At 58.5% G+C, this 25359-nt stretch overlaps 6 protein-coding genes across 13 annotated transcripts; 4 read left to right on the top strand and 2 right to left on the bottom strand.

Annotated features, from left to right (window-relative positions):
- Positions 1 to 1288: 1288 nt before the first annotated feature.
- On the top strand, positions 1289 to 4897 carry LOC134732395 (uncharacterized). Its single transcript, XM_063617060.1, has 2 exons — positions 1289 to 2094; positions 3436 to 4897. Exon 1 carries the CDS (start codon positions 1289 to 1291, stop codon positions 2060 to 2062), a length of 774 nt encoding a protein of 257 aa, XP_063473130.1. The 3' UTR covers positions 2063 to 2094; positions 3436 to 4897.
- A 6035-nt stretch (positions 4898 to 10932) lies between these two features.
- CLDN9 (claudin 9) lies at positions 10933 to 12099 on the top strand. The gene has a single exon (XM_055242045.2). It carries the CDS (start codon positions 10967 to 10969, stop codon positions 11618 to 11620), a length of 654 nt encoding a protein of 217 aa, XP_055098020.1. The 5' UTR covers positions 10933 to 10966; the 3' UTR covers positions 11621 to 12099.
- Positions 12100 to 12307: 208 nt separating this feature from the next.
- CLDN6 (claudin 6) lies at positions 12308 to 16869 on the bottom strand. Its single transcript, XM_055242044.2, has 2 exons — positions 15732 to 16869; positions 12308 to 13634 (listed from the first exon to the last, which is right to left on the bottom strand). Exon 2 carries the CDS (start codon positions 13611 to 13613, stop codon positions 12951 to 12953), a length of 663 nt encoding a protein of 220 aa, XP_055098019.1. The 5' UTR covers positions 13614 to 13634; positions 15732 to 16869; the 3' UTR covers positions 12308 to 12950.
- Positions 16870 to 17769: 900 nt separating this feature from the next.
- TNFRSF12A (TNF receptor superfamily member 12A) lies at positions 17770 to 19965 on the top strand. Of its 3 annotated transcripts, XM_055241949.2 has the most exons (4): positions 17777 to 18074; positions 18796 to 18900; positions 19136 to 19270; positions 19352 to 19965. In XM_055241949.2, exons 1-4 carry the CDS (start codon positions 17813 to 17815, stop codon positions 19405 to 19407), a joined length of 558 nt encoding a protein of 185 aa, XP_055097924.1. In that variant the 5' UTR covers positions 17777 to 17812; the 3' UTR covers positions 19408 to 19965. The 3 variants fall into 3 exon arrangements, 2 of the variants coding, with proteins under 2 accessions (XP_063473014.1, XP_055097924.1); XM_063616944.1 differs by lacking the exon at positions 18796 to 18900 and having other exon boundaries at positions 17775 to 18074; XR_010115487.1 differs by lacking the exons at positions 19136 to 19270; positions 19352 to 19965 and having other exon boundaries at positions 17770 to 18341; positions 18796 to 18834.
- A 245-nt stretch (positions 19966 to 20210) lies between these two features.
- HCFC1R1 (host cell factor C1 regulator 1) lies at positions 20211 to 21868 on the bottom strand. Of its 5 annotated transcripts, XM_055241951.2 has the most exons (4): positions 21429 to 21556; positions 21056 to 21112; positions 20815 to 20943; positions 20211 to 20580 (listed from the first exon to the last, which is right to left on the bottom strand). In XM_055241951.2, exons 1-4 carry the CDS (start codon positions 21521 to 21523, stop codon positions 20445 to 20447), a joined length of 417 nt encoding a protein of 138 aa, XP_055097926.1. In that variant the 5' UTR covers positions 21524 to 21556; the 3' UTR covers positions 20211 to 20444. The 5 variants fall into 5 exon arrangements, with proteins under 5 accessions (XP_055097926.1, XP_055097927.1, XP_055097928.1 ...); XM_055241952.2 differs by lacking the exon at positions 21056 to 21112 and having other exon boundaries at positions 20815 to 20994; positions 21429 to 21868; XM_055241953.2 differs by lacking the exon at positions 21056 to 21112 and having other exon boundaries at positions 21429 to 21560.
- Positions 21616 to 25342, top strand: THOC6 (THO complex subunit 6). 2 transcript variants are annotated; one of them, XM_055241946.2, is made up of 13 exons: positions 21616 to 21947; positions 23304 to 23419; positions 23521 to 23585; positions 23660 to 23763; positions 23848 to 23885; positions 23963 to 24011; positions 24114 to 24185; positions 24277 to 24379; positions 24465 to 24514; positions 24609 to 24671; positions 24768 to 24878; positions 24964 to 25098; positions 25175 to 25342. In XM_055241946.2, the coding sequence occupies exons 1-13, from the start codon at positions 21909 to 21911 to the stop codon at positions 25253 to 25255; spliced, it is 1026 nt and encodes a 341-aa protein (XP_055097921.1). In that variant the 5' UTR covers positions 21616 to 21908; the 3' UTR covers positions 25256 to 25342. The 2 variants fall into 2 exon arrangements, with proteins under 2 accessions (XP_055097921.1, XP_055097923.1); XM_055241948.2 differs by lacking the exon at positions 24964 to 25098 and having other exon boundaries at positions 21807 to 21947.
- Positions 25343 to 25359: the final 17 nt, after the last annotated feature.

Genomic DNA, 25359 nt, shown 5'->3' with positions numbered 1-25359 from the left:
TCACCCATCCACACAGGATCCTCATACCTGAGTTGCAATGGGTAAACAGCAACCAGAGGACAATCTCACACTCCACATCGGTGGCGTCAGGGGGCGGGCGCGGTGGGTCATGCCTGGAATCCCAGCACTTTGGAAGACTGAGGCCGGCGGATCGCTTGAGCCCAGGAGTTCGAGACCAGCCTGGGCAACATGGTGAGATTCCATCTGTATATAAAATATAATAATTAGCCGGGCGCGGTGGCTCACGCTTGTAATCCCAGCACTTTGGGAGGCCGAGGCGGGCGGATCACGAGGTCAGGAGATCGAGACCACGGTGAAACCCGTCTCTACCAAAAATACAAAAAAATTAGCCGGGCGTGGTGGCGGGCGCCTGTAGTCCCAGCTACTCGGAGAGGCTGAGGCAGGAGAATGGCGTGAACCCGGGAGGCGGAGCTTGCAGTGAGCCAAGATTGTGCCACTGCACTCCAGACTGGGCGACAGAGCGAGACTCTATCTCAAAAAAAAAAAAAAAAAAAAAAAAAAAATATATATATATATATATATATATATATATATATAATAATTAGGCTGGGCGCGGTGGCTCACGCCTGTAATCCCAGCACTTTGGGACGCCGAGGCGGGTGCATCATGAGGTCACGAGTTCGAGACCAGCCTGGCCAACATGGCGAAACCCCATCTCTACTAAAAACACAAAAATTAGCCGGGCGTGGTGGCGGGCACCCGTAATCCCATCTACTCAGGAGGCTGAGGCAGGAGACTCGTTTGAACCCAGGAAGCGGAGGTTGCATCTGAGACTGCACAAATGCACTCCAGCCTGGGGGATAAAGCGAGACTCCGTCTAAAAAAAAATTTTTTTTTAATTTAAAAAGTATAATAATTAGCCGGGTGTGGTGGTGTGCACCTGTAGTCCCAGCTACCTGGGGAGGCTGAGGCGGGAGAACTGCTTTAGTCCGGCAGTTTGAAGCTTCACTAAGCCAAGACCGCGCCACTGCAATGTAGCCTGGGCGCCAGAGTGAGGCTCAGTCCCCAAAAAAGCCACCTAAAAAACAAAAAAAAACAAATTGGTGAGGCGGGGCGCCTCGGTGTCGCAGCGAATCTGCAGATCCTCAGGCCAGGTGGGGGCGCCCACTGCGCGTGTGCAGCGCCTGATATCCAGGCTAGTTGAGGGCGGGGAGCAGCTGCGGCACCTGGGACACAGCCATTGGCTGGGACTAGGAGAGGGCGGGAAGAAGAACTTGGAGGAGCGCGCTGATATCTCTGATTGGCTGCCAAGGGCAGCCCTTGCCAGATGCCGGGAGGGACCCGTAGGCCGCGAGCGCACTGGCCCCTGATTGGTTGGAGTGCGGCGGCGGGCATCTGCGATTGGCTGGGCCGGTCGGAGCGCGGCGCGTGGCCACCTCCCGAAGTAGGAGGTCACGCGCGCGGCGCGCTCTGGGGCCCTGGGGTGGCGGCCGCAGCCAAGCTGGCGGCGCGGCTGCCCCGCTCCAGTTCGCACCCGCGGCTCGCCCGCGCCCGCGCCCGCGCCCACTCGCGACTGGGCCGGGACCGCTCGACGCTGCCGCCCACCCCGCTGCCCCCGCCGTCCCTGCCGCACCCGCCGTTGCCTAGCCTGCCGCCCGGCCTGAGCCCCGGGCCGCCGCCGCCCTCCGCTCTCGCCCTGGCCGAGCTGCCGCCGCTGCCCGCGCTCCCGCTGCGGCCCGAGCCGCTGTCGCCCTGGGGCCCCGGCGCGCATCTGGCACTGCCCGAGCTGCCTCCTGAAGCCTGCTCACCCGCGCCCCCCGCCGCCGCGCTTGCACTGCAGGACCTGCCGCGCCTGCCCGCGCCCGCGCCGCCGCCCGCGCACCTGCCGCTGCCTCTGCTGCCCGAGGCCGCCGTCGCTGCAGCCCCCAGGCCCGTGGGCGCGCGCGGTCGCCCGCCCCTGGTCTCCGAGCCGCCCCCGCAGCCGCTGCCGCCGCTGCCCGCGCGACCCTCTCCCTTCAGCCTGCTGGAGCCCCCCGAGACCCGCGACCCATGGCCGCTGCCCGCCTTCCCCCCTCCCCCGCCTCCGTATTTCTTCCTGTAGCCGCCCTGCTGACCCGGCCCCTCCCGCGGCGGGTGAGTAGGCAGCCCCCGACAGGGCCGGTGCCCCTAGCCACCTTCCCCGGGCATGGATTCAGAGGACGGGGGTTAGAGCCCAGTTTGGGGAAGAGAGAACGAGAATCGGAAGCAGCCCAGGTTTGGTAGAGAAAAGGAGCGAGTCTGAAAATAGACTCGTCTAAAGATTCGGGTCTTCCATTTTCCCTTGCTGTCCTCCAGCAGGCCTCTTGCTAGGTCATTTGAGAATGTAACCCATCCCCTGGGCTGATAACCTGGCTAGTGATCAGGGCAGCGGGCGGGGCCCACAGCACATGTCCAAGGAAATGGGGATCAAGGGTATGAAAACAAAAGTTTAAAGTAGTGGGCCGGGCGCGGTGGCTCACGCCTATAATCCCAGCACTTTGGGAAGCTGAGGCTGGCGGATTACCTGAGGTCAGGAGTTTGAGACCAGCCTGACCAACGTGGAGAAACCCCTTCTCTACTAAAAATACAAAATTAGCCGGGCGTGGTGGCACATGCCTGTAATCCCAGCTACTCGGGAGGCTGAGGCAGGACAATCCTATGAACCTGGGAGGCGGAGGTTGCGGTGAGCCAAGATCGTGCCATTGCACTCTAGCCTGGGCAACAAGAGCGAAACTCCGTCTCAAAAAAAGAAAAAAGTTTAAAGTGCTTTAACTGTATCCAAATGTTTCATTTCTCTTATAAATAAAGCGTCTGGATGCCGTGGCTAAGGCCATCCTCAGTGTATGGCTCTTGAAAATTCTGATCTGGCCTCAAAAGTCTTTTTTTTTTTTTTTTTTGAGACGGAGTTTCGTTCTTGTTGCCCAGGCTGGAGTGCAATGGCATCATCTCGGCTCACCGCAGCCTCCGCTTCCAGGGTTCAAGCGATTCTCCTGCCTCAGCCTCCCGAGTAGCTGAGTTTACAGGCATGCGCCACCACGCCCAGCTAATTTTTTATTTTTAGTAGAGAGGGGGTTTCTCCATGTTGGTCAGGCTGGTCTCAAACTCCAGACCTCAGGTGATCCGCCCGTCTCGGCCTCCCAAAGTGCTGGGATTACAGGTATAAGCCACCGCGCCCGGCCTTGCAAAAGTCTTCAGAAGTCAAATTTTCCACTGAAACAGATCCAGGGGTCGGGCTGGCTGTGCACACCAGGGAAGCAGCGGTGTGGATCGATACTGGACCCAAGGGTCACATGCAAGGGCTGTGAAGTCATCCTCATGGGACAGGAGAGCTTCCCCCACCCCCACCCGCGCTGGGCCCTGAGAGGGAAGCTCCTGTTCTCTCCAGCTTTGCCTGCACCCCACCCGCTGGTTTCTGTGCAGCCTCTACAACTTAATAAAGTTCTCTTTGTTCCCTAGGTGGCCTGAGCTCAGGTAATCAGGCGAAAATTCTATCTGAGTGGGCTCTTCTCCAGCAGCCCAGGACTGGTATCAGAAAGCCAACCTTGACCCTGGGGGACCTCGGAGAGCCCAGGACCCACCACCAAGAAGGGCAGTGTACTAGTTCTTTGTGACTGCAGTTAACAATTTTATTTTTTAATTTTTTTTAATTTTTAGTAGAGACACGGTTTCACCGTGTTAGCCAGGATGGTCTTGATCTCCTGACCTCGTGATCCTCCCGCCTTGGCCTCCCGAAGTGCTGGGATTACAGGCGTGAGCCACCGCGCCCGGCCTGACCGCAGTAACAAATTTATACACACTGTGTGGCTTCAAACAACAGAAATTTATTCTTTACAGTTCTAGAGGCCAACAGTCAAAAATAAAGGTATGGGCAGGTCCCTGTTCCCTTCACAGGTGCTAGGGGAGGATCCCTCCTGCCTCTTCTAGCTCCTGGTGGCTCCAGGCCCTCCGTGGCTTGTGGCCGCATCATAGGAGTTCCTGCCTCCGTCTCCACATGGCCTTCTCCCCATGTCTGTCTCCAATCTCCCTGTTTTTATGTTGTAAGAGGTTGGATTGTCGTTGAATGTAAGAGCCGCCTGAAATCTAGGGTAACCTCTTTTTTTTTTTTGAGATGGAGTCTCGCTCTGTCGCCCAGGCTGGAGTGCAGTGGCGCAATCTCACTCACTGCAAGCTCCGCCTCCCGGGTTCACGCCATTCTCCTGCCTCAACCTCTCCGAGTAGCTGGGACTACAGGCGCCCGCCACCACGCCCGGCTAATTTTTTTGTATTTTTAGTAGAGACGGGGTTTCACCGTGGTCTCGATCTCCTGACCTCGTGATCCGCCCGCCTCGGCCTCCCAAAGTGCTGGGATTACAAGCGTGAGCCACCGCGCCCGGCCGATAATCTCATTTTGATATCCTTAGTTTAATTACATATGCAAAGGCCCTTTTATCAGGTGAGGTCACGTTCACAGATTCCAGGGCTTAGAGGGTGGAGGTAACATTTTACGTGCCCCCATCTGGACATGCAGTGTCCTCTCCCCTGTGGGGCTGACCTACCTTCCTAGCTGTCTTCCCAGAATGTAATGTGTCTTAAATCCGTCTTGCTGACCTGGAGCCCTGGGTGCCCTTGGGCAGGAGCTGATGGCACTAGTACCTTGATAAAGTTCTTACTGGCACCGGAAGAGAATAAAGTGACTCTCCTTCCCCTTCTCTGACTTATGGTCAGGTGCCCATTCCCATTGGCTTGCTGCTCCCCAGCTCCCTGCACTTTATATTGTTGAGGCCTCCTCTCTCAGCTAAGAAACAGGAAGTACACAGATGTGTATTCTTAAAGACAGCATTAGCCACAGGGCCCCCACCCTCAAAGGGTGGGAGCGATAACTGCTGCTGGTTGAAACTGACAATTACTACTGATAATAAAGTTAATTGTTACCCAGTCAGTGGAGTCTGCCCAGGTTTACAAGTGAAACCTCCATTATGCTTTTGACAAAATATGCTTGCCTTGAGTCAATACCTACCTCGATCCCCAAGGCGCCAGTCCAGGGATGTGCCAGGGTTGAAACAGAGCTGTCTCCTCTCTGCTTTACAGCCAGGAGCCACCTGAGGTTTGGGCAACTGTGACTTGCCCAGGGAGCCCTGGGGTGGGGCTCGCACGAGGTTCTGGGAGTCCAGCCCGCTGCCCCCTGCAAGTGGGGAGCAAAGGGCACTTCCCTTGCCAGGGACATGGCAATGAGAGTGAGGCAGCAGGTGGAGGGGACCTCTTCCATCATCAGATCAAAATGCAGTTTTCTGCAGAGGTTTCCCTATACTGGGAGCCTTGAAGAATCTGGGACAAGGAGGAACGGGATGGTGCTTGGGAGGCCCAGAAGAAGGAGAGGCCCTGCCCTGCTGCCCTGTTGGGGAAGAGGTTCAGGAGGCTCTCTTAGCCCACCTAGGGGGCTAGCTCCAAAGTCAGGGTCTGGGTTGGTGTCAGGTGTGTCCTGCTTCCCGCTGTGCACTTGGTCAGGTTCGCTCAGCTCCCTGAGCTTGTTCCTGTCTGTGAAGGTGGGCAGCGAGCCCGTGAGGGTGACGGCTGCACCACCGAGATTCAGCTGCACCTTTTGGTTTGGGAGCTAGGGGACCGGCTTCTCTACCTGTGAGATATGGGTCTTGGCTCCTCCGGGCGCAGTGGGTGACTCTGCCCTTGGGGTTCTTAGTGTGCAGCCCCCACACCCACCCCCACATTGTTCCTGGCGCATGGTAGCTCCTGGTAACTTCCTTCCTTTCCTTTGTTGTCAGGCCACACTTCCCCCTCTAAGAGGCGCGGGTTAACCCGCTTCGACCCTATCTAAGCTGATCTCTGGTTTCTAATGCCCACCTGAGCCTCCCTGCCCCTCTTTCCTCCTAGATGGAACAAAAACGAGGTCCATTTTGTCACTCCAGGAAGGGGCTGGTGGAGGGCCGGCTTCCTTTCTTTCCAAGGTAGTACAGTGGGGAAGGTTCCCCTCCCCCACCTCTTTTCCCAGACGTGGGGGATGGGGGAGGGGACTTCGCTGGACGTGTTAAAGTGCCATTGAGATGGTAACCACACCAAGGGGCCCCCACTTTTCCATATCAATGGCATTCCAGTCCCTGATTAGGCCCCAACCTTAACCCTTCCGTTCCCAAGATCCAACTGAATCCAGGTGCGCGGGGGCCTAGGAGAGGGTCTGGGACCTCCCAACCTAGGCCTAGTGAGGGCTGAGGACAACAGGCTAATTGCTGCCCATGTGTCCTGGGAATCCTCCCACCGTGGGCAGCTCCCCAACCACCCTCTTCCAGCCTCTCCTAGGCTCCCAGATGTTTCCCCACTTTTACTCTCCCCAGGGGGCTTGGGGAGATACTTTGTTTTATCTTAGAGACATGGAGTGGGAGACTTGGGGTGGGAGGAGGCTGAAGCCGCACAGGGCCACTGTGAAGGCAAGTCCAGTGGGTTGGTCACTGAGGTGGGGATGTGCGCATCTGCTGAGCAGCCGCCACCCACACTGCTGGCTAGTCCCTGGAGCGTGGGCTTGCTTTCCTCCTTGCTCCAGTGTGGAGATGTTGGGCCAAAGAGGAATTGGGGTCTTAAAAACCTGGGGTCGGCTGGACGCAGTGGCTCACACCTCTAATCCCAGCAGTTTGGGAGGCCGAGGCACGCAGATCACGAAGTTAGGAGTTTGAGACCAGCCGGGCCAATATGGTGAAACCCCATCTCTAATTAAAATACAAAAATTAGCCGGGTGTGTTGGTGCATGCCTGTAGTTCCAGCTACTCAGGAGGCTGAGGCAGAAGAATCGCTTGAATCCAGGAGGCAGAGGTTGCAGTAAGCTGAGATCATGTCACTGCACTCCAGCCTGGGCGACAGAGCGAGATTCCGTCTCAAAAAAACAAAACACAAACCTGGGGTCCCCAAGCAAGTGCGGTGGTGCTTTCCTGTAATCCCAGCACTTTGGGAGGCTGAGGCCGGCGGATCACTTGAGATCAGGAGTTCGAGAACAGCCTGACCAACATGGTGAAACCCCGTCTCTACTAAATACAAAAAAAGAAAAAAATTAGCCGGGTGTGGTGGCGCATGCCTGTAATCTCAGCTACTTGAGAGGCTGAGGCAGGAGAACAGCTTGAACCCAGGAGGCAGAGGTTGCAGTGAGCAGAGATTGTGCCATTGCACTCCAGCCTGGGCAACAAGCGCAAAACTCCGTCTCAAAAAACAAACAAAAAAACCCCTGGGGTCCTCTTATGCCCTTTCCGGGCACAGTGCTCCCCGGATGTGTGCAGCCCGCCACTGGGCTACAATGTAGGGGTTTAGAGCTGACTGGGGGACCAGTGAGTCACCGAGGCAGGGCCCGACGGCAAGTGGACCAGCCATCCCGGTTTCCCTGGAGGACCCAATATTCAAACTGGGAATGTCCCTCAAAAAAGGGGGATGAGCTGATCACCTTAGGCCCTAGGACGAGGAGGACTTGTTCCAGCCCAAGGAATAGAATAGCCCCTGGGTTGGGGCTGCTGGGTTGGGGGGACTTCAGAGAGCCAGGCTTCCTGCTGCCTCCTGACAGCTGCCCAAACCTGTGCGGCTGGATTCCTGGAGTCCCCTAGAAGGCTACGAGGGAGCCCACTGACCGGCTTGCCTCCTTCTGCAATCTCTGCTCTCCCCACCCCCACCCTGTGAAATCTGAGCCCCAGGGGCTGGGTGAGCTGGACAAACCCGCCACAAGATTCCCTGAGTCCATCGATGGCCACTTTCCAGCCCCTGTATTACCCACCCCGCCGTCTTCCAGACTCTGTGGGGCCTCCAGGTCAGCCCCCCTCGTACCAGAGGAGCCCCCCTCAGTGGAGAGGCCTAGGGGATGCTGAAGAGGAGGTGAGGCTTCTGTTTACCTTACAGACCAGCTGATTGGCGCTGACCTGTCTCTGTTTGCAGGGGAGGATCTTAAGCTGTTTTGGGTCAAGGCCCCTTTGCAAATCTGAAGGAAAGCGTAAATCTCTCTTCCAAAAGTATCATTTTTTTTTTTAAGAGACAGGGTCTCACCTAGGATGGAGTGTGGTGGCATAATCATAGCTCACTGCGGCCTCCAACTCCTGGGCTCAAGAGATCCTCCCACCTCAGCCTCCCGAGTAGCTGAGACTACAGACAGGAACCACCTAACTCAGCTAATTTTTGAATATATATATATATATATATATATATATATATATATATATATATATATATATATATTTTTAGAAATGGGGTCTCACTGTATTGCCCAGGCTGGTCTCAAGCTCCTGGCCTTAAGCAATCCTCCCACCTTGGCCTCTTAAGCGCTGGGATTACAGGCGTGAGCCTCAGTGCCCGGACCCAAAAGATGCTAAAACCCTTTCACAGAAGTGATGCTCATACCCCTAGGTTTGAACCCTGACCGCTCCTTGAGGTTAGAGCCCTTTATACACAATGTCCCACCGACTGGGTGAGGGGCACTGAGTAGGGGTGTGCCTGGCGACTGGCTCCCCAAAGGCAGTGCCGTGAAGTGGTGCAGCCACCAGATGTGTGTGGTGGGCACCTCCAGCCCTCCCAGCACCAGCCAGTGGGCTCCAGCACACCCCAGCCCTGCCAGCACCGGCCAGTGGGCTCCAGCACACCCCAGCCCTCCTAGCACCGGCCAGTGGGCTCCAGCACACCCCTCCCAGCACCAGGCAGGTGAGAGGCAGTACCAGGTGAGGGCCCACTCTGCGGATCCTCTGTACCTCCCTGGAAAGTGCATTAATGGAGAGAATCTTCCTCACATCCCTTTTCCTTTTTTTTTTTTTTTTTTTTGAGATGGAGTCTCCCACTGTCACCCAAGCTGGAGTGCAGTGCTGTGATCTCGGCTCACTGCAACCTCTGCCTCCGGTTCAAGCGATTCTTCTGCCTCAGCCTCCCAAGTAGCTGGGATTACAGGCGCCTGCCACCATGCCCAGCTAATTTTTTTTTTTTTTTTTTTTTTTTGAGACGAGTCTCGCTCTGTCGCCAGGCTGGAGTGGAGTGGTACAATCTTGGCTCACTGCAACCTCTACCTCCCGGTTTCAAGTGATTGTCCTGCCTCAGCCTCCAGAGTGGCGAGTGGCTGGGACTACAGGCTTGTGCCTCCACGCCCAGCTAGTTTTTGTATTTTTAGTAGAGACAGGGTTTCACCATGTTGGCCAGGATGGTCTCGATGTCTTGACCTTCTGATTTACCTGCCTCGGCCTCCCAAAGTGCTGGGATATCTAATTTTTTGTATTTTTAGTAGAGACGGGCTTTCACCATGTTGGCCAGGCTGGTCTCGAATTCCTGACCTCGTGATTTGCCCATCTTGGCCTCCCAAAGTGTTGGGATTACAGGCGTGAGCCACTGCACCTGGCTGTCACACTGCTTTTTCAGACAATCCTCAGAGGTTCTTAGCACCCAGGCAGGGGCTTGAGGGAGTTCATGAACCCTCCCCCACAGATCAGGGGCACATGTTTGTGGGTGCATGTTCTGTGAGTCCCACGGGGTTTCTCAAGTGGGTCTTTGACCAAAGGAGGTTAAGGACCTCGACCTTCCATGATCTGTCCCAGGTAGGGGTCAGGATTTGAGCTTTGGTCAGTGGGACTCCCAGGCTGTCCCCATGAGTGGAATCACAGGCTCTGAGGGGGTTTTTCTGGAGGTAAGGCTTTCCTGCAAACTGGAAGGCAGGTCTTGGGGACACTTGAGTCCCTGGACTTAACCCCTGTGCCCACCTCTGGGGTGTTTTGGCCTGGGAGGCCTGACTGGCCACTCACTCACCTGCCCATGGAACATAACCGGGTCCTGGGCTGTGCCCCACCCTGGGTTCCAGCCCCAGCCCCTCCCGCCTCCATCCCCTTTCCTGAGTGCCCCCCAACCTCCACAACGGGCCCCTTATCCTCTGGCCTCTGGAGATCTTAGGCAGCTCAGCTTAGCCTCGGTTTCAGCAGCAGGGGTGGCAAGAGCGCACCTGAGCTGAGGTTGAAGCGGGGGGTAGTTTTCTAGGCCGTTGCCAGGGCGATGCCACCTGAGCTGGGCGCCAGGCACTTGTCGTCTGGGGAACAGTGCGGGCGGGGCCTTTCCCCCCGGGAGCTAGCGGGGCCACTGGGCTGAGACGGGGGATGGATCAGATTCCAGAGAGTCCCAGGCGGGCGGGAGTGTGCGATACTCGGGGAGCTGGGGCAAGTTTGCATCACGAAACTAGGCCGGGGGAGAGCAGAGGTGGCTGGGGAGGGGCTGCGGGAGGAGAAGGCTCAGGAAGGCAAGCCGACGCCCCCTGTGTGCGTTTCTGTCCTGAGTCTGTTACTTTTTTGACCCCCGATCCCTCTCTTCTTCCTCAGCTTGTCCTCCGTCTTCCCCTCCTTCACCCTTGGTTCCCACATGCACAGATGCTACGGACACTCTTCCTCCCCTGTCCCCACTCAACCGCGGCGTCCCCCGCTGGCCCCCAGGCCCCTCATCTATCCGCTGCCCACGAACCCCCAGCCCCGCACCCTCCCCGTGGCTGAGGTCTCCCCTATCCTGGCCTCCCTGCACTTCACTCTGCTCCTCCCCTGCCTGGGCCTTAAAACCCCGCCTGCAGCCGAGAGCCCGCAGAGTCCCCAGGTGGCACTGTCAGAGTCGCTCAGTGGGAACCTGCGCCAGCCAGCAGGAGACGCGGATGACCTCAGCCTGGCAGTGCGTCCGGAGGACCCCTGCGAGCTCAGCCCAGGTGTGACAGCGGGGTGGTAAGAGCAGCAGCACCCTCAGGGCATCCGATGGGCGGAGGCCCCTCGAGGTGACACCCACCACTCAGCCGAGCGGGACTACGAGTCTGCTTTGTGCTCCACGAGGACCAGAAACACCTGCAAGAGGCACGGAGAGGAGGCGCCTTTCAAGAGGTTCACGGAACTGAGGACTGGCCTGGCTTGGGGACACCAACAAGCCTTCCACCTCCTGCCAGACACAGAGACACCCACCCAGCACACCAGACACACCCTCTGAGTCACCTAGGCCTCCTGGGGCTGAGAAGACCTAACTGAGGGGCCAGATGGCTTCGACCGGCTTAGAACTGCTGGGCATGACCCTGGCTGTGCTGGGCTGGCTGGGGACCCTGGTGTCCTGCGCCCTGCCCCTGTGGAAGGTGACCGCCTTCATCGGCAACAGCATCGTGGTGGCCCAGGTGGTGTGGGAGGGCCTGTGGATGTCCTGCGTGGTGCAGAGCACGGGCCAGATGCAGTGCAAGGTGTACGACTCACTGCTGGCGCTGCCGCAGGACCTGCAGGCCGCACGTGCCCTCTGTGTCATCGCCCTCCTGCTGGCCCTGCTTGGCCTCCTGGTGGCCATCACAGGTGCCCAGTGTACCACGTGTGTGGAGGACGAAGGTGCCAAGGCCCGTATCATGCTCACCGGGGGGGTCATCCTCCTCCTCGCCGGCATCCTGGTGCTCATCCCTGTGTGCTGGACGGCGCACGCCATCATCCAGGACTTCTACAACCCCCTGGTGGCTGAGGCCCTCAAGCGGGAGCTGGGGGCGTCCCTCTACCTGGGCTGGGCAGCAGCCGCACTGCTTATGCTGGGCGGGGGGCTCCTCTGCTGCACGTGCCCCCCGCCCCAGGTCGAGCGGCCCCTCGGACCTAGGCTGGGCTACTCCATCCCCTCCCGCTCGGGCGCATCTGGACTGGACAAGAGGGACTACGTGTGAGGGGGAGGTTTCCCCTGGGAGCCCGCTGCTCCCCACTGCTCCGCCCCTTCAACCTTGGCCTGGTGACCAGATGCCCTGCTCCATCACAACCTCCTTCTCCACTTTCCAAAAGCCCAAGCTACACCTGGCTGCAGGGCTGGGTCAGCTGGCCTGGCTGAGCTCTTCTCAGTGGGGTCCCCTTTGATGTTCTCCCCCAAGCTGGGCAGCCCACAGGTGTTGGGAACCCTGGCCTGCCCCTGCTTCCCCAGTAATTGTTTCCTTCCGTTGCCCAGGACACTGGCTGGCCTGCCTTCTCTTCTGAGCCCTCCCCTGCCCCAGGAACCCTGGCCTCACCAAAACAGCAGCAGCTCATTGGCTCCAAAACCAAAGAGCAGACCATGCCCTCCCAACCCTGGAGTTGTCAGGGAGGGCCTGCCCATCACCTCCCTCTCCCCAACATCCCCACCCTCGAGTCGGAAATAAAGAACATTTGTAACTGGGCTCTCTCTAATCTGTGCGCCACCGTTGGGGCTGGGCAGGGACAGCCAGGTGGCCTCCCTTGGTGGCTGTCAGGCCAAGGTCTGGCTCCAGGTTCTGCGTGGTGGGTATGCTCACTCAAGCCATGGGCAGAGAGGATCATGACTCACTTATGCCCACCTCCTCCCCTAGCCAGGGTGGGCACTCAGTAACCCCCTGCAACACCAAATGCACTAACAAAACATGCTTTATTTGGTAAAAATGTGAGTGTAAAGGGGGTGAGGCGGGGCAGGCAGGGCAGAAGCATGCAGTGTTGGAGGTGGGGGCGGGGGTCTAAATAGCTGGGACCTGGCCCTGGGGGGTGGACGTCCTATCAGGACGGAAGAGCCAGAGGTCAGAAGTTCCGGAGGTGGGTAGTCCTTTGTTAACAGATCACTTGCTTTTCCAGGGGTGAAGAGAGGAGCTCCAGAGGCCTGAGTAGGATGGGGGGCAGCTGTCCAGTGACATCTAGGGAAGGCCGGCCCCCAGCAGCAGCAGGAACTCTTGGGGACAGTCTGTCTTGTTGCAAAGGCCAGCACAGCAAGCAGCCTCCACATTAGTTCCACAGCTCGACTGGCTTCTAAGATGGGCATGTCAAGATCCAGAATCTCAAAGCATCCCCTCTTTGGCTCCATCATCCAAGGGTGAGAAACAGCAGAGCCTAAGTGGGAGTCTGAGTCATCATCTTGGTTCAGTTTTCAAATGAATTTTAAATATCCTCAGTCAAAAGGAAAATAGGAGGCAGAAACAAAAGATACGAACCCATCCCAAAGCTGTTGGGCACTGCCACTTCTGGATGGCTCTAGCGCCAGTGGAGCCCCCATTCCCCTCCACGTCAGACGTAATTCTTGGTGGGGTACTCAGAGGGCCCCCGAGAGATGGCAGGGGCAGATGTTGAGTAGCGGGCCATGTAATGGCTGGGGCCCCGGGACCCCCTCGAGGGGCAAGTGCAGCACAGCAGCCCCCCACCCAGCAACAAAAGGCCTGAGGCCGCCCAGCCCAAGTAGAGGGAGGCCCCCAGCTCCCGCTTTTGGGCCTCAGCCACCAGGGGGTTATAGAAGTCCCGGATGATGGCATGCGCCGTCCAGCACACGGGGATCAGCGTCAGGACCCCTGAGAAGACAAAGACAATCCCAGACGTGAGCACCAGGCGGGCCTTGGAATCCTTCTCCTCCACACAGGTGGTACACTTGGCCCCAGCAAGGTAGACCAGCAAGCCGAACAGGGCCACAAGGAGAGCGATGACACAGAGGGCACGTGCGGCCTGCAGGTCCTGCGGCAGCGCCAGCAGTGAGTCGTACACCTTGCACTGCATCTGGCCCGTGCTCTGCACCACGCAGGACATCCACAGGCCCTCCCACACCACCTGGGCCACCACGATGCTGTTGCCGATGAAAGCGGTCACTTTCCACATGGGCAGGGCGCAGGAGACCAGGCCATTCACCCAGCCCAGCAGTGTCAGGACGACTCCCAGGATCTGCATTCCGGCAGAGGCCATGGTGAGGTTGAAGGAGCTGCACTGTATTTGGGACAGAAGCACAACAAGGTGAGGCCTGGCGGGCCCAGACCTCAGGCCACATGTGGACAGGACACTAGGGGCATGCACCCTGGAAAGTGGTCATCACATCCTGGAACTCAGTCAAGACATGCTCCCTGAGCCTCACTTCTCGTGGGCAAAATGAACACTTAATGCTTTAGCATTTATTATTCTTTCTAGTTATGTGACAGGCACTGGCTCATGACAGTGAATGTGCAAGCAGCCCTGCCCTGGCTATTCTGAGTGCAAATGAAAGATAACAGGATGAAACCTGTGCAATGACAGTCCAAGGCGAGAGCCAGTGATCAGGCTGCAAGGCGGCAAAAAGCAGATGAGAAGACGGTGCAATTTCCAAGCAGTTTCCGTGTAGAATGGTTCAGTTCTAGCCCTGAGTTTAAGGCTCAAATTTGTCTATTTCTTTTTTTGTTGTTGTTTGAGACGAGGAGTCTTGCTCTGTGGCCCAGGCTAGAGTGCAGTGGTGCCATCTCGGCTCACTGCAACCTCTGCCTCCCAGGTTCAAGCGATTATCCTGCCTTAGCCTCCCAAGTAGCTGGGATTACAGGTGCACACCACCACGCTCGGCCAATTTTTTTTTTTTTTTGAGACGGAGCCTTGCTCTGTCGACCAGCCTGGAGTGCAGTGGCAGGATCTCGGCTCACTACAAGCTCTGCCTCACGGGTTCACGCCATTCTCCTGCCTCAGCCTCCCGAGTAGCTGGGAGTACAGATGCTCATCACCACGCCCTGCTAATTTTTTCATATTTTTAGTAGAGACAGGATTTCACTGTGTTAGCCAGGATGGTCTCAATCTCCTGACTTCGTGATCCTCCCGCCTCGGCCTCCCAAAGTGTTGGGATTACAGGCATGAGCCACCGCACCTGGCCCTAATTTTTATATTTTTAGTAGAGACAAGGTTTCATCAAGTTGGCCAGGCTGGTCTCGAACTCCTGACCTCAGGTGATCTGCCCACCTGGGCCTCCCAAAGTGCTGGGATTACAGGTGTGAGCCACCGTGCCTAACCAAAACTTGTTAATTTCAACACTAAGATTGGAGATCCTAAGCTTCCTCCCACCACCCAATGTCCCTCACAACTTGGTTCCACGCCCCAGGCTGGCAGACACCAGGACCAGGAGAGATGAAGAAAAGCATCATTAATCCCCCACCTAAAAGCGGTTCCTTCCCCAAAGCCACTGGATAACTCCCTGGTCCCACCCTTCTGACCTCCCCTAGGGGCTGGAGAGCATAGCCTCAAGGCTGAGGGTCTTTTCCTGTGAATTCTAGACCAAAATGCTGTGCTAGACTCCCCTCGACACCAGTTCTCCCACCTCTACCTGGCCTGCACCTGTGTCCCCTCAGTGTTGGAGGTCGCGGAGGGGATCACTTCTGACTAGGGCCGGGCTGTGGCCTCCCATTGCCCAGAGTTCTTTCATTGCACGGCTTGGACCTAAACTTATCCCGGCCGGCAGTGGCCGGAGGGCAGGCTCTACTCATTAGCCGGGGGCCCCAGGCCTGGGCGGAGCAGGCCACCTTGGGGAGACTGGCTGGGGCAGGGTGCCCCAGCGCCCAGGTCCGGCCCTTAGGCCTCTGGCCGAGTTAGCGTCGGGGCCACGCTAGTCTACGCGCCCAGGCCTCTTCCCTCAGACTGTGCCCCTGCCCCTTTCTTTTTCATGCACTGCAAGAAAGACTCTGTCGGAGGGCGCCCCGGCTCACCCGACCACCCCAGCCTGGGAGCCGCGCGCCCAGGAGGGGTTCTGTAGCTGCAGTGGCCGCAAGGTCCGCTCCCCCAGGTGAGGGGGAGGGGGAGGGGCGCTCCGCCCCGAGAGGCAAGGCGGGTGGGGGAGGGGCGCCCGGGGTTTCGGAGTCTTTGTCCCTGGGGAGGGGGAGGGGCGTTTAACCCTTGGGAGCCCCGAAGGACCCTATCACCTCGGAGGCTTGGGCGCAGACCGCCCGACCCCCTCAGGGACTCGCCCATCTAGGTGGCCGCAGCCCGAGTTCGCACGCACCCCTACCCACGCCGCCACCACCCTGCACCCGGCCCCAAGAGGCGTCTCTCCAACACGCACACCTGCCCCGGACTCACCTGCGAAGGAGATAAGGGAAATTCCTAGGCCGAGTGTCGGGACAGGGGCGGAGGCGGGGGGGTCTTAAAGAAGCGATGACGTCACTGGACCACCGCCCCGGAGGAGGGGCAGAGACCCTGTCCCCGACGGCAGCGGGCGTGCGAATCCCAGGCTCGTCAGAGGGGGGCGCTGGAGGCTGGGGTCGCTGCGCCCGCCTTGGGCTGGCAGACGTCCAGACTCACCCAGGGTGAGGGCGCCAGGCGTAGGGGAGAACAGAGCTTGAGACTCCGCTTCACCACTTAAACAGCGCGGTGACATGGGGAACTCACCTAACCTTCCTGAGCCTTCGTTTCCTACTCTGCAAAATGGAGATAACAAGTCTGCATTTTAGTATGTAACTACGTCCTAAGGTACAAATTAAAGGGCATACTATTGGTATTATTTTGGAGAAATATTTTCACTGTGTCACCCAGGCTGGAGTGCAGTGGTGCGATCACGGCTCACTGCAGTCTCAACCTTCCGGGCTCAAGCGATCCTCCCGCCTCAGCCTCCTGAGTAGCTGGGACTACAGGCGGCACACGCCACCGTGCCCAGCTAATTTATGTTTTGTTTTGTATAGACAGGGTCTTGTTATATTGCCCAGGCGTCTCGAACTCCGGGACTCAAAGCGATCCGCCCGCCTTGGCCTCGCACTGCGCTGGGATTACCGGCTTAAGCCACCGCGCCCGGCCAGATAATATTAGTTTTATGTTGCTATTTTTTGTTGTTGTTGTTTGTTTTTGAGATGGAGTCTTGCTCTGTCGCCAAGGCTGGAGTGCGGTGGCGCGATCTTGGCTCACTGCAAGCTCCGCCTTCCGGGTTCACGCCATTCTCCTGCCTCAGCCTCCAGAGTAGCTGGGACTACTACAGGTGCCCGCCACCACCCCCGACTAATTTTTTGTATTTTTAGTAGAGACAGGGTTTCACCGTGTTAGCCAGGATGGCCTCGATCTCCTGACCTCGTGATCCGCCCGCCTCAGCCTCCCAAAGTGCTGGGATTACAGACGTGAGCCACCGCGCCCGGCCTGCTTTGTTTTTTTGAGATGGAGGCCCTCTCTGTCGCCCAGTCTGGAGTGCAATGGCGCTATCTCGACTGACTGCAACCTCCGTCTCCCAGGTTCCAGCAATTCTCCTGCCTCAGTCTCCCGAGTAGCTGAGATTACAGGCGCCCACCACCAAGCCCGGCTAACTTCTTTCTTTTTTTTATTTTTAGTAAAGACGTGGTTTCACCATGTTGGCCAGGCTGGTCTCGAGCTCCTGACCTCAAGTTTAATTGTTATACCTCCCCGGCCCTTAAGAAAGCTGTAGTGGCCAGGCTAACCTGGGCAACATAGTAAGACCCTGGTCTCTACAAAAAATACAAAAATTAGCCGGGCGTGGTGGCGCAGGGCCTGTGGTCCCAGCTACTTGGGAGGCTGAGGTGGGAGGCTCACCACCTGAGCCCAGAGAACCGTGATCGTACCACTGCACTCCAGGCTGAGCAAGAGTGAGACGCAATCTCAAGAGCAAAAAAAAAAAAAAAAAAAAAAAAGGAAGCTGCAGTGATCTCTGCATGGATTGGTCATGTGTCTGATTTCTTTTTATTGTTTGTTTGTTTGTTTATTTATTTATTTATTTATTTGAGACGGACTCTCACTCTGTCGCCCAGCCTGGAGTGTAGTGGCGCGATCTCGGCTCACTGCAACTTCCGCCTCCCGGGTTCAAGAGATTCTCCTGCCTCAGCCTCTTGAGTAGCTCGGATTACAGGCGCGCGCCACCACGCCCGGCTAATTTTTCTATTCGAGTAGAGACGGCGTTTCACCACGTTGGTCAGGCTGCTCTCGAACTCCTGACCTTGTAATCCGCCTGCCTCAGACTCCCAAACTGATGGGATTAAAGGCGTGAGCCACCGCGTGCCGCCGTTCGTGTCTGATTTCTATATGTGCTGCCGAAGCGAGCACTCGTGTCTAATTTTTGATTTCCCCACACCACGCGCGCTGGTCTAGATCACCGGCTGGGCAAGGAAGGGGTCTGCGTCCCTGCGGGGTCCTGGCAGCTCCCGCGCCAGGACTTTGTTGAATGAATGACTGAACTGAGCGGGCGCCGCGGGGCGTGGCGTCCCGAAGCGGACCTCAAGGCGGGCGGAGGCGAGAGCTCCGCCCCGGAAGGCGGGGGCGGGGGCGGGGCGGCGGCGGTGGGTCCCTGCCGGCCGGCGGCGGGCGCAGACAGCGGCGGGCGCGGGACGTGCACCATGGCTCGGGGCTCGCTGCGCCGGTTGCTGCGGCTCCTCGTGCTGGGGCTCTGGCTGGCGTTGCTGCGCTCCGTGGCCGGGGAGCAAGCGCCAGGTACGCGGGACTCAGGGATCGGGGAACCCCGGGCCGGGGCTCGGGAGCCGGATTGGGTGTCTGGAGAACAGCGCGGAACTGGGGGAACAGGCAGATGTGGGGATCTGGGGTCAGGTGGCCTTCAAACAGCTCGCTCCCGGCTGTGGGAACTTCCATCACTCTCCAAGCTTCATTCACAATCCGGGCCTCAGTTTCTCCCACCGTCCAGTTGAGGTTGGCGGGGTCTTCAGTTCCGAAAGTCCAAAGTACTTCAAATGGAGAGAGAAAGTGAGTGAGGGCGGGATGTTTAGTCTAGGAAGGGGCACGCCCCCAGCCTGGTCGGTACAGGGTCTAACTAGCCCCAGTGATCGACGAGTTGGGGAGACCGTCGAGAGGCACTAGGGTCTGTGCCCTCTATACCATGTGGGGCGCCCCCTTCCATCCGGTGACTTCAGTGCCCAGCTATGCTGGGGGAGGGACCGGGGTCGGGCCCGGTGCCCAGGAGTGAGTCACCCGCCGGCGGCAGGGGGGTTGTGGGGACCTGACCCCCCCACCCCCAGCGTCCCGCGCTACGCGCTCCCTCCCGGAGCTGCCGTGTCCCGGTCGGGCCGTGCGGTCACCTGTGAGGAATGCGCGAGGAGGGCGCCAGTGACTCACGTTATTCGAGCCGGCCGACCCTGACCTCAGACCCCAGAATAGCCGAGTCCCGCCCCCAGCCTCTGACCCGAGGCCCCCTCCCCAGGCACCGCCCCCTGCTCCCGCGGCAGCTCCTGGAGCGCGGACCTGGACAAATGCATGGACTGCGCGTCTTGCAGGGCGCGACCGCACAGCGACTTCTGCCTGGGCTGTGAGTGGGGGGCAGGGCCAGTGGCCAGCGGACCCCAGACTGGGAGAGAGGGTGGCTGGTGCGGAGAGCGAGGCCGAGAGCTTTGCATCTGGGAAATCAATCGGGAGGAGGTGGGAGCTGGGAAGGGGCTCCGATCAGGGAGGAGGCCACGTTTGGGAGAAGGCTGAAGGCTCAGGCTTAGGGGGCGGGGCTGGCCTGGAGAGGGGCGAGGTCTGACTCCGAGTCCCGCCCCCAGGCGCTGCGGCACCTCCCGCCCCCTTCCGGCTGCTTTGGCCCATCCTTGGGGGCGCTCTGAGCCTGACCTTCGTGCTGGGGCTGCTTTCTGGCTTTCTGGTCTGGAGACGATGCCGCAGGAGAGAGAAGTTCACCAGTAAGTGTGCCTTGGCCTGCCCAGCCCTGTCAGCACTCGACCTTTTCTCTGCTGCTGACGACCCCACCTCTTATCTTGCAGCCCCCATAGAGGAGACCGGCGGAGAGGGCTGCCCAGCTGTGGCGCTGATCCAGTGACAATGTGCCCCCTGCCAGCCGGGGCTCGCCCACTCATCATTCATTCATCCATTCTAGAGCCAGTCTCTGCCTCCCAGACGCGGCAGGAGCCAAGCTCCTCCAACCACAAGGGGGGGTGGGGGGCGGTGAATCACCTCTGAGGCCTGGGCCCAGGGTTCAGGGGAACCTTCCAAGGTGTCTGGTTGCCCTGCCTCTGGCCCCAGAACAGAAAGGGAGCCTCACGCTGGCTCACACAAAACAGCTGACACTGACTAAGGAACTGCAGCATTTGCACAGGGGAGGGGGGTGCCCTCCTTCCTAGAGGCCCTGGGGGCCAGGCTGACTTGGGGGGCAGACTTGACACTAGGCCCCACTCACTCAGATGTCCTGAAATTCCACCACGGGGGTCACCCTGGGGGGTTAGGGACCTATTTTTAACACTAGGGGGCTGGCCCACTAGGAGGGCTGGCCCTAAGATACAGACCCCCCCAACTCCCTAAAGAGGGGAGGAGATATTTATTTTGGGGAGAGTTTGGAAGGGAGGGAGAATTTATTAATAAAAGAATCTTTAACTTTAAATGGTTTGGAGAGGCAGTGATCCCCGACTGACTCCCCTGAGCTGGAGGGAGGGAGTGAGTCAGCCAGCCGCGGGGGCGGGGGTGAGGCTCTGACTCACACATTCTCAATGCCTGGAACTCAGCCGGCCAGGACCTGGCTGGCCTTAACAGTTTTCCAGGGAAGATCTGGAGGAGAAACCCCAGCATCCCGCGCCTCTGCCCTCTCCACCATCCCCAAAAGCCCCAGGTTCCAGACTGAAGCCTTCCTTTGCTCAGCAATCTTTATTCAGTTCTTCTTGGGGGTGGGATGCCTCCCTTCTCATGCTCCCACCCCTCCCATCCCAGAACTCCGTTGGGCTCAGTGTCCTCTGCTGAGGGAAGGTCTTGGTGCCCAGATGCCTGGTCTGCAGGAGAGGGAGGAACCCTGTCCCTCTGCGGGAGTCGCTGGTCTCTTCTGTTGTGGGGAAGAAGGAAGGTGGGAGGGGCACTGTCCACCAGCACTCAGAGCTCCATTATGTCCCCAGCTGGGGTTGCAGGGTAGGGGGGACTGGGGGTGTCCCCCAGCCTCAGCAGACGGAGGGCCTCAGGGATGAGGCTGCCAGGATAGCGCCAGAGAAGCAGCTCAGAGCAAGGGCTCCTAGAAGAGGAAATGACTGTCAGGGCATGGGGCTGAGGCTGGCCTAGCTGAGCACCTCCCACCAGGTCCAGGTCCCCAGGGGCTCCTGGGTTCCCAGCACTTTCCAAAGAGCCCAGATGGGAAACAACCCAGAGATCAGCTAGAGCTAAAAATGGCACGATGAGGCAGGGCCTGAGGTCAGCTGTGAGGACCGCCTGTGATTCTGCAGAAGGCCTGGCCAGTGGAGGAGCCTACCTGAGTGGGGGCAGGGCTGGGGAGAAGGTCATGGGGGGGCTGCAGTAGGGGTGGTCATTGTGCAGGCTGAGTTGAGAGAAGTGGGTGGCCATGTTCTCCTCAGACAGAAACTGCTTGCGCAGAGGCTCCCTGGGGAGAGATGGGAGAGAGGCAGGCTGGGATACTGAGACAGGAGGCAGCCTGCTGGGGACCAGAGGTGACAGAGATCTTGTTGGGAGTCCCTCCCTGCCCCCAAACTCACTGCTCCTCCTCCAGGCGCCGCTTGGTGCTCATGGGCACAGCTCCTCGGAGAGGGGAGCTGGGAAAAAAAGAGATCCTGGTGCACCCCACCCTCTTGGCCCCTTCCCAAGGATCTGCCCGCCTGAGCCTGCAGCATCAGCCAGGAGCCCCAAGCCCATTCCTGTCTCAGCTGGTGCCGGTCCCCCCTCTCCTGGGCCATCCAGCAGCGTACCTCGGAAGTCTCGACCCTGAGCCGCAGCCCCAATCCCATCTCAGCTCACGACTAAGCCCCGCCGATTCGCCCCATCCCGTGTTCATCCTGCAGACCAGCCCTGAGAACCCAGCCAAAGCTCCCGCGGCCCTTGGTCAGGCCCACCCTGGTCCCCTGCACGCACCTGGCGTCCAGGCCCCGAGTCACCCCCAAGGCGGCCCGCGGGAGGCGCTGGGCCCCTCCCTGGGGGCCTCGCTCCAAGGGCTGCTGCAGGATCATTGGGTTTTGGGGTCTTGCGGGTGGGATCTGGGCGACAGGGGAGGAGTCTCTGAGGGCGTGGCCCAGCGAGGATGGGCGTGGCTTTAGGCGGGCACAGCGGCGAGGTTCTGCGCGGGCGCGGAAGACGGGCGGCGCGTGGCGGAAGGCAGGCTTGCTCCTCGGGGTGGGGGAGGGTAGCCGGCTTAACGGGGCTACGGTGGACGCCACTTCTTAATGTCGGGGGTCTTCGCGACGCTCACCTCGGCTCCTGGGGTTCGGGACGGTACGCAGCAGCCACCTTCGCGCCGAAGGCGGTAGGGCGCCACGGAAAGGAATCGCTCTGGGCACGTAAGGCCTCGTGAGGTTGCGTCGCGCGCGGAGCTCTCTGGGACTTGTAGTTCTGGAGATGGAGCGAGCTGTGCCGCTCGCGGTGCCTCTGGGTCAGGTGAGACGGACGTGGTGCGCGTTGCCTTCTGGGGTTTGTAGTCCACGCATGGCTGGGACGGGGAGGGCAGGGAATCGTGCCCTGAGCCCTGTTTTGCCTGGGCTATTTGTGGAACTCAGAGTCTGACCAGGGAGGCGGGATAGTAACCCAGAAGTGCTTCAGGGGCTTAACGCAAGTCAGAGAGTAGGAATTATAAATCAGTACGTTTTTCTATGTTGGGGTAGTAGGGCCACTTTTTTTTTTTTTTTTTTAATTTTCTAGTTCTTGCAAATCACTTTTTTTTTTTTTTTTTTTTTTTTTTTTGAGACAGAGTCTCACTCTGCCACCTAGGCTGGAGTGCAGTGGTGCGATCTCAGCTCACTGCAACCTCCGCCTCCCAGATTCAAGCGATTCTCCTGCCTCAGCCCCCTGAGTAGCTGGGACTATAGGCCTGTGCCACCATGCCAAGCTAATTTTCGTGTTTTTAGTAGAGACAGGGTTTCACCATGTTGACCAGGCTGGTCTTGAACTCCTGACGTCAGGTAATGTGCCTGCCTTGGCTTCCCAAAGTGCTGAGATTACAAGTGTGAGCCACCATGCCCGGCCAAATTTTTTTTTTTTTTTTTTTGAGATGGAATTTCACTCTTGTTGCCCAAGCTGGAGTGCAATGGCTCCATCTCGGTTCACCGCAACCTCCGCCTCCCAGATTCAAGCAACTCTCCTGCCTCAGCCTCCTGAGTATCTGAGATTACAGGCATGCGCCACCACTCCCAGCTAATTTTGGATTTTTAGTAGAGACAGGGTTTCTCCATGTTGGTCAGGCTCGTCTTGAACTCCTGACCTCAGGTGGTCCACCTGCCTCGGCCTCCCAAAGTGCTGGGATTACAGGCGTGAGCCACTGTTCCCGGCCCCACATTTTTAAATTTTTTGTTGAGACGGAGTCTCACTATGTTGCCCAGGCTGCTCTCAAACTCCTGGCCTCCCAGAGCGCTGGATGACAGGTATGAGCCACCACACCCGGCTTAAGCACTGATTGACAGCCCCATGTAAAGCTCTTGTCTATACACTAGCTCATCTAATTGTGATGGAATCTTCCGTGAGCTCCATTTGACAGTTGAGGAAGCTGGTAGGAGATGCCTGGGTGCTTGCTCAGAGGTCCCTGAGGCATCACCTCAACTCTCCCCTTCTTCAGTGTCTTCTTGGAGCCACCCATGGGACTGCATGGGCAGGTGCTGGCTTGGGGCGGGGCCGCCTCAAAAGAAGGCTGAGAAGTCAGGACAGTGGGAGGCCTGGCAGGTGTTGGGGGAAGCAGGGAGGAATCTGTGGATGGGAGGTTTCATACGTCCCAGGCAGGCCTCATCCAGTCTTTCCCTGCAGACAGAGGTGTTCCAGGCCTTGCAGCGGCTCCATATGACCATCTTCTCCCAGAGCGTCTCACCGTGTGGGAAGTTTCTGGCGGCTGGCAACAATTATGGGCAGATTGCCATCTTCAGGTACCCTCTGCCGCTGTCCACCCATTAGCCCTGGCACTTGGCCCTCATGGGACCGATGCCCCTGTTTCTGACTCCTGGGTCCCCTCTGCTGTCCCCTGCAGCTTGTCCGCTGCTTTGAGCTCAGAAGCCAAAGAGGAAAGTAAGAAGCCGGTGGTGACTTTCCAAGGTGGGTATAGCTGTGGAGTCTGGCTTCGAGACTTTGGGTGGAAGTGGCTCACTCAGTTCTGCATTTCTCTTTAGCCCATGATGGGCCCATCTATAGCATGGTTTCCACCGATCGACATCTGCTTAGTGCTGGGGATGGGGAGGTGAAGGCCTGGCTTTGGGCGGAGATGCTCAAGAAGGTAAGGAGTCGAGCTTGGGAAAGGGCTGGGGTGCCTGGGCCCAGAGAGAGCCTTTGAGGTCACCTGGTATTTTCCCTTTTGAAGGGCTGTAAGGAGCTGTGGCGTCGTCAGCCTCCATACAGGTGAGCCAGGGCCACATGGATACAGGATGCATCAGGGTGAAGCTACTTCCTCACTGACCTTGCCTTTCCTTCCCCAGGACCAGCCTGGAAGTGCCCGAGATCAATGCTTTGCTGCTGGTCCCCAAGGTCTGAGCCCCATGTGACTGTTCTTGGTCCAAACTTTGATCCTTCACCTTCTGCCTATCCTGATTTGACATTGACTTCCTGCCTCACCCTGCTCCTCCACAGGAGAATTCCCTCATCCTGGCTGGGGGAGACTGTCAATTGCACACTATGGACCTTGAAACTGGGACTTTCACGGTGAGCAGGGTCTTGGAGCCCTAGAGCAGGTCCAGGTCAGGGAGAGGCACTCTTCCTAGGTCTCCTCCTGACATCGCCCCTCCACATGCAGAGGGTCCTCCGGGGCCACACAGACTACATCCATTGCCTGGCACTGCGGGAAAGGAGCCCAGAGGCGCTGTCAGGTGGCGAGGATGGAGCTGTTCGACTTTGGGGTAAGCAGGTGGCTGGTTGGAGGGCAAGATGGCAGTGAAGGAGGCTGAGGCGAGTGGGGCACCACTCACAGTTCTTTCCCCGCAGACCTGCGCACAGCCAAGGAGGTCCAGACGATCGAGGTCTATAAGCAGGAGGTGAGGGTGTGACCGTGGCCATTGTCCTCTTCTCCCCCAAATCCTTGAATTCTCCAGGTCTACACCTCTTTCCCTCCTCCCCTCCCCCTCCCAGGAGTGCTCGAGGCCCCACAATGGGCGCTGGATTGGATGTTTGGCAACTGATTCCGACTGGATGGTGAGCTGGGCAGACTGTGGGATGGGATGGCAGCTCCGGGCCCTGCCAGCTGTGGGCCTGTAGTTCACAGATGGGGACTCCCACCTTTCTGTCCAGGTCTGTGGAGGGGGCCCAGCCCTCACCCTCTGGCACCTCCGATCCTCTACACCCACCACCATCTTCCCCATCCGGGCGCCACAGAAGCACGTCACCTTCTACCAGGACCTGGTGAGTCCCTGTGTCTCACTTCTGCCACCCCCACTGACTCTTCCCTTCAGTCCTGACCCCTGAGCACCTTCCCTGTCCTCTGCAGATTCTGTCAGCTGGCCAGGGCCGCTGTGTCAACCAGTGGCAGCTGAGCGGGGAGCTGAAAGCCCAGGTGCCCGGCTCCTCCCCAGGGCTGCTCAGCCTCAGCCTCAACCAGCAGCCGGCCGCGCCTGAGTGCAAGGTGGGTCCAGCAGGGGCTGCGGGGCGGCTGGGAGGCAGGGGTGTGGGCAGGCCAGTTATGCCCCTCTTTCCTCCAGGTCCTGACAGCTGCAGGCAACAGCTGCCGGGTGGATGTCTTCACCAACCTGGGTTACCGAGCCTTCTCCCTGTCCTTCTGATCTCCGACGACACCCCCAGCCAGCGCAGGGTTTTAGAGTGTTTTTCATTTTCTTTTTTTTTTTTTACAATAAAGTTTCAGGCTTTTTTACCATGCTCTTTCTTT

The sequence above is a fragment of the Symphalangus syndactylus genome, chromosome 14 (assembly GCF_028878055.3).
Source record: "Symphalangus syndactylus isolate Jambi chromosome 14, NHGRI_mSymSyn1-v2.1_pri, whole genome shotgun sequence".
NCBI lineage: Eukaryota > Metazoa > Chordata > Mammalia > Primates > Hylobatidae > Symphalangus > Symphalangus syndactylus.
Note: the sequence above shows the minus strand (reverse complement) of the source record. Positions and strands in the feature narration are given on the sequence as shown.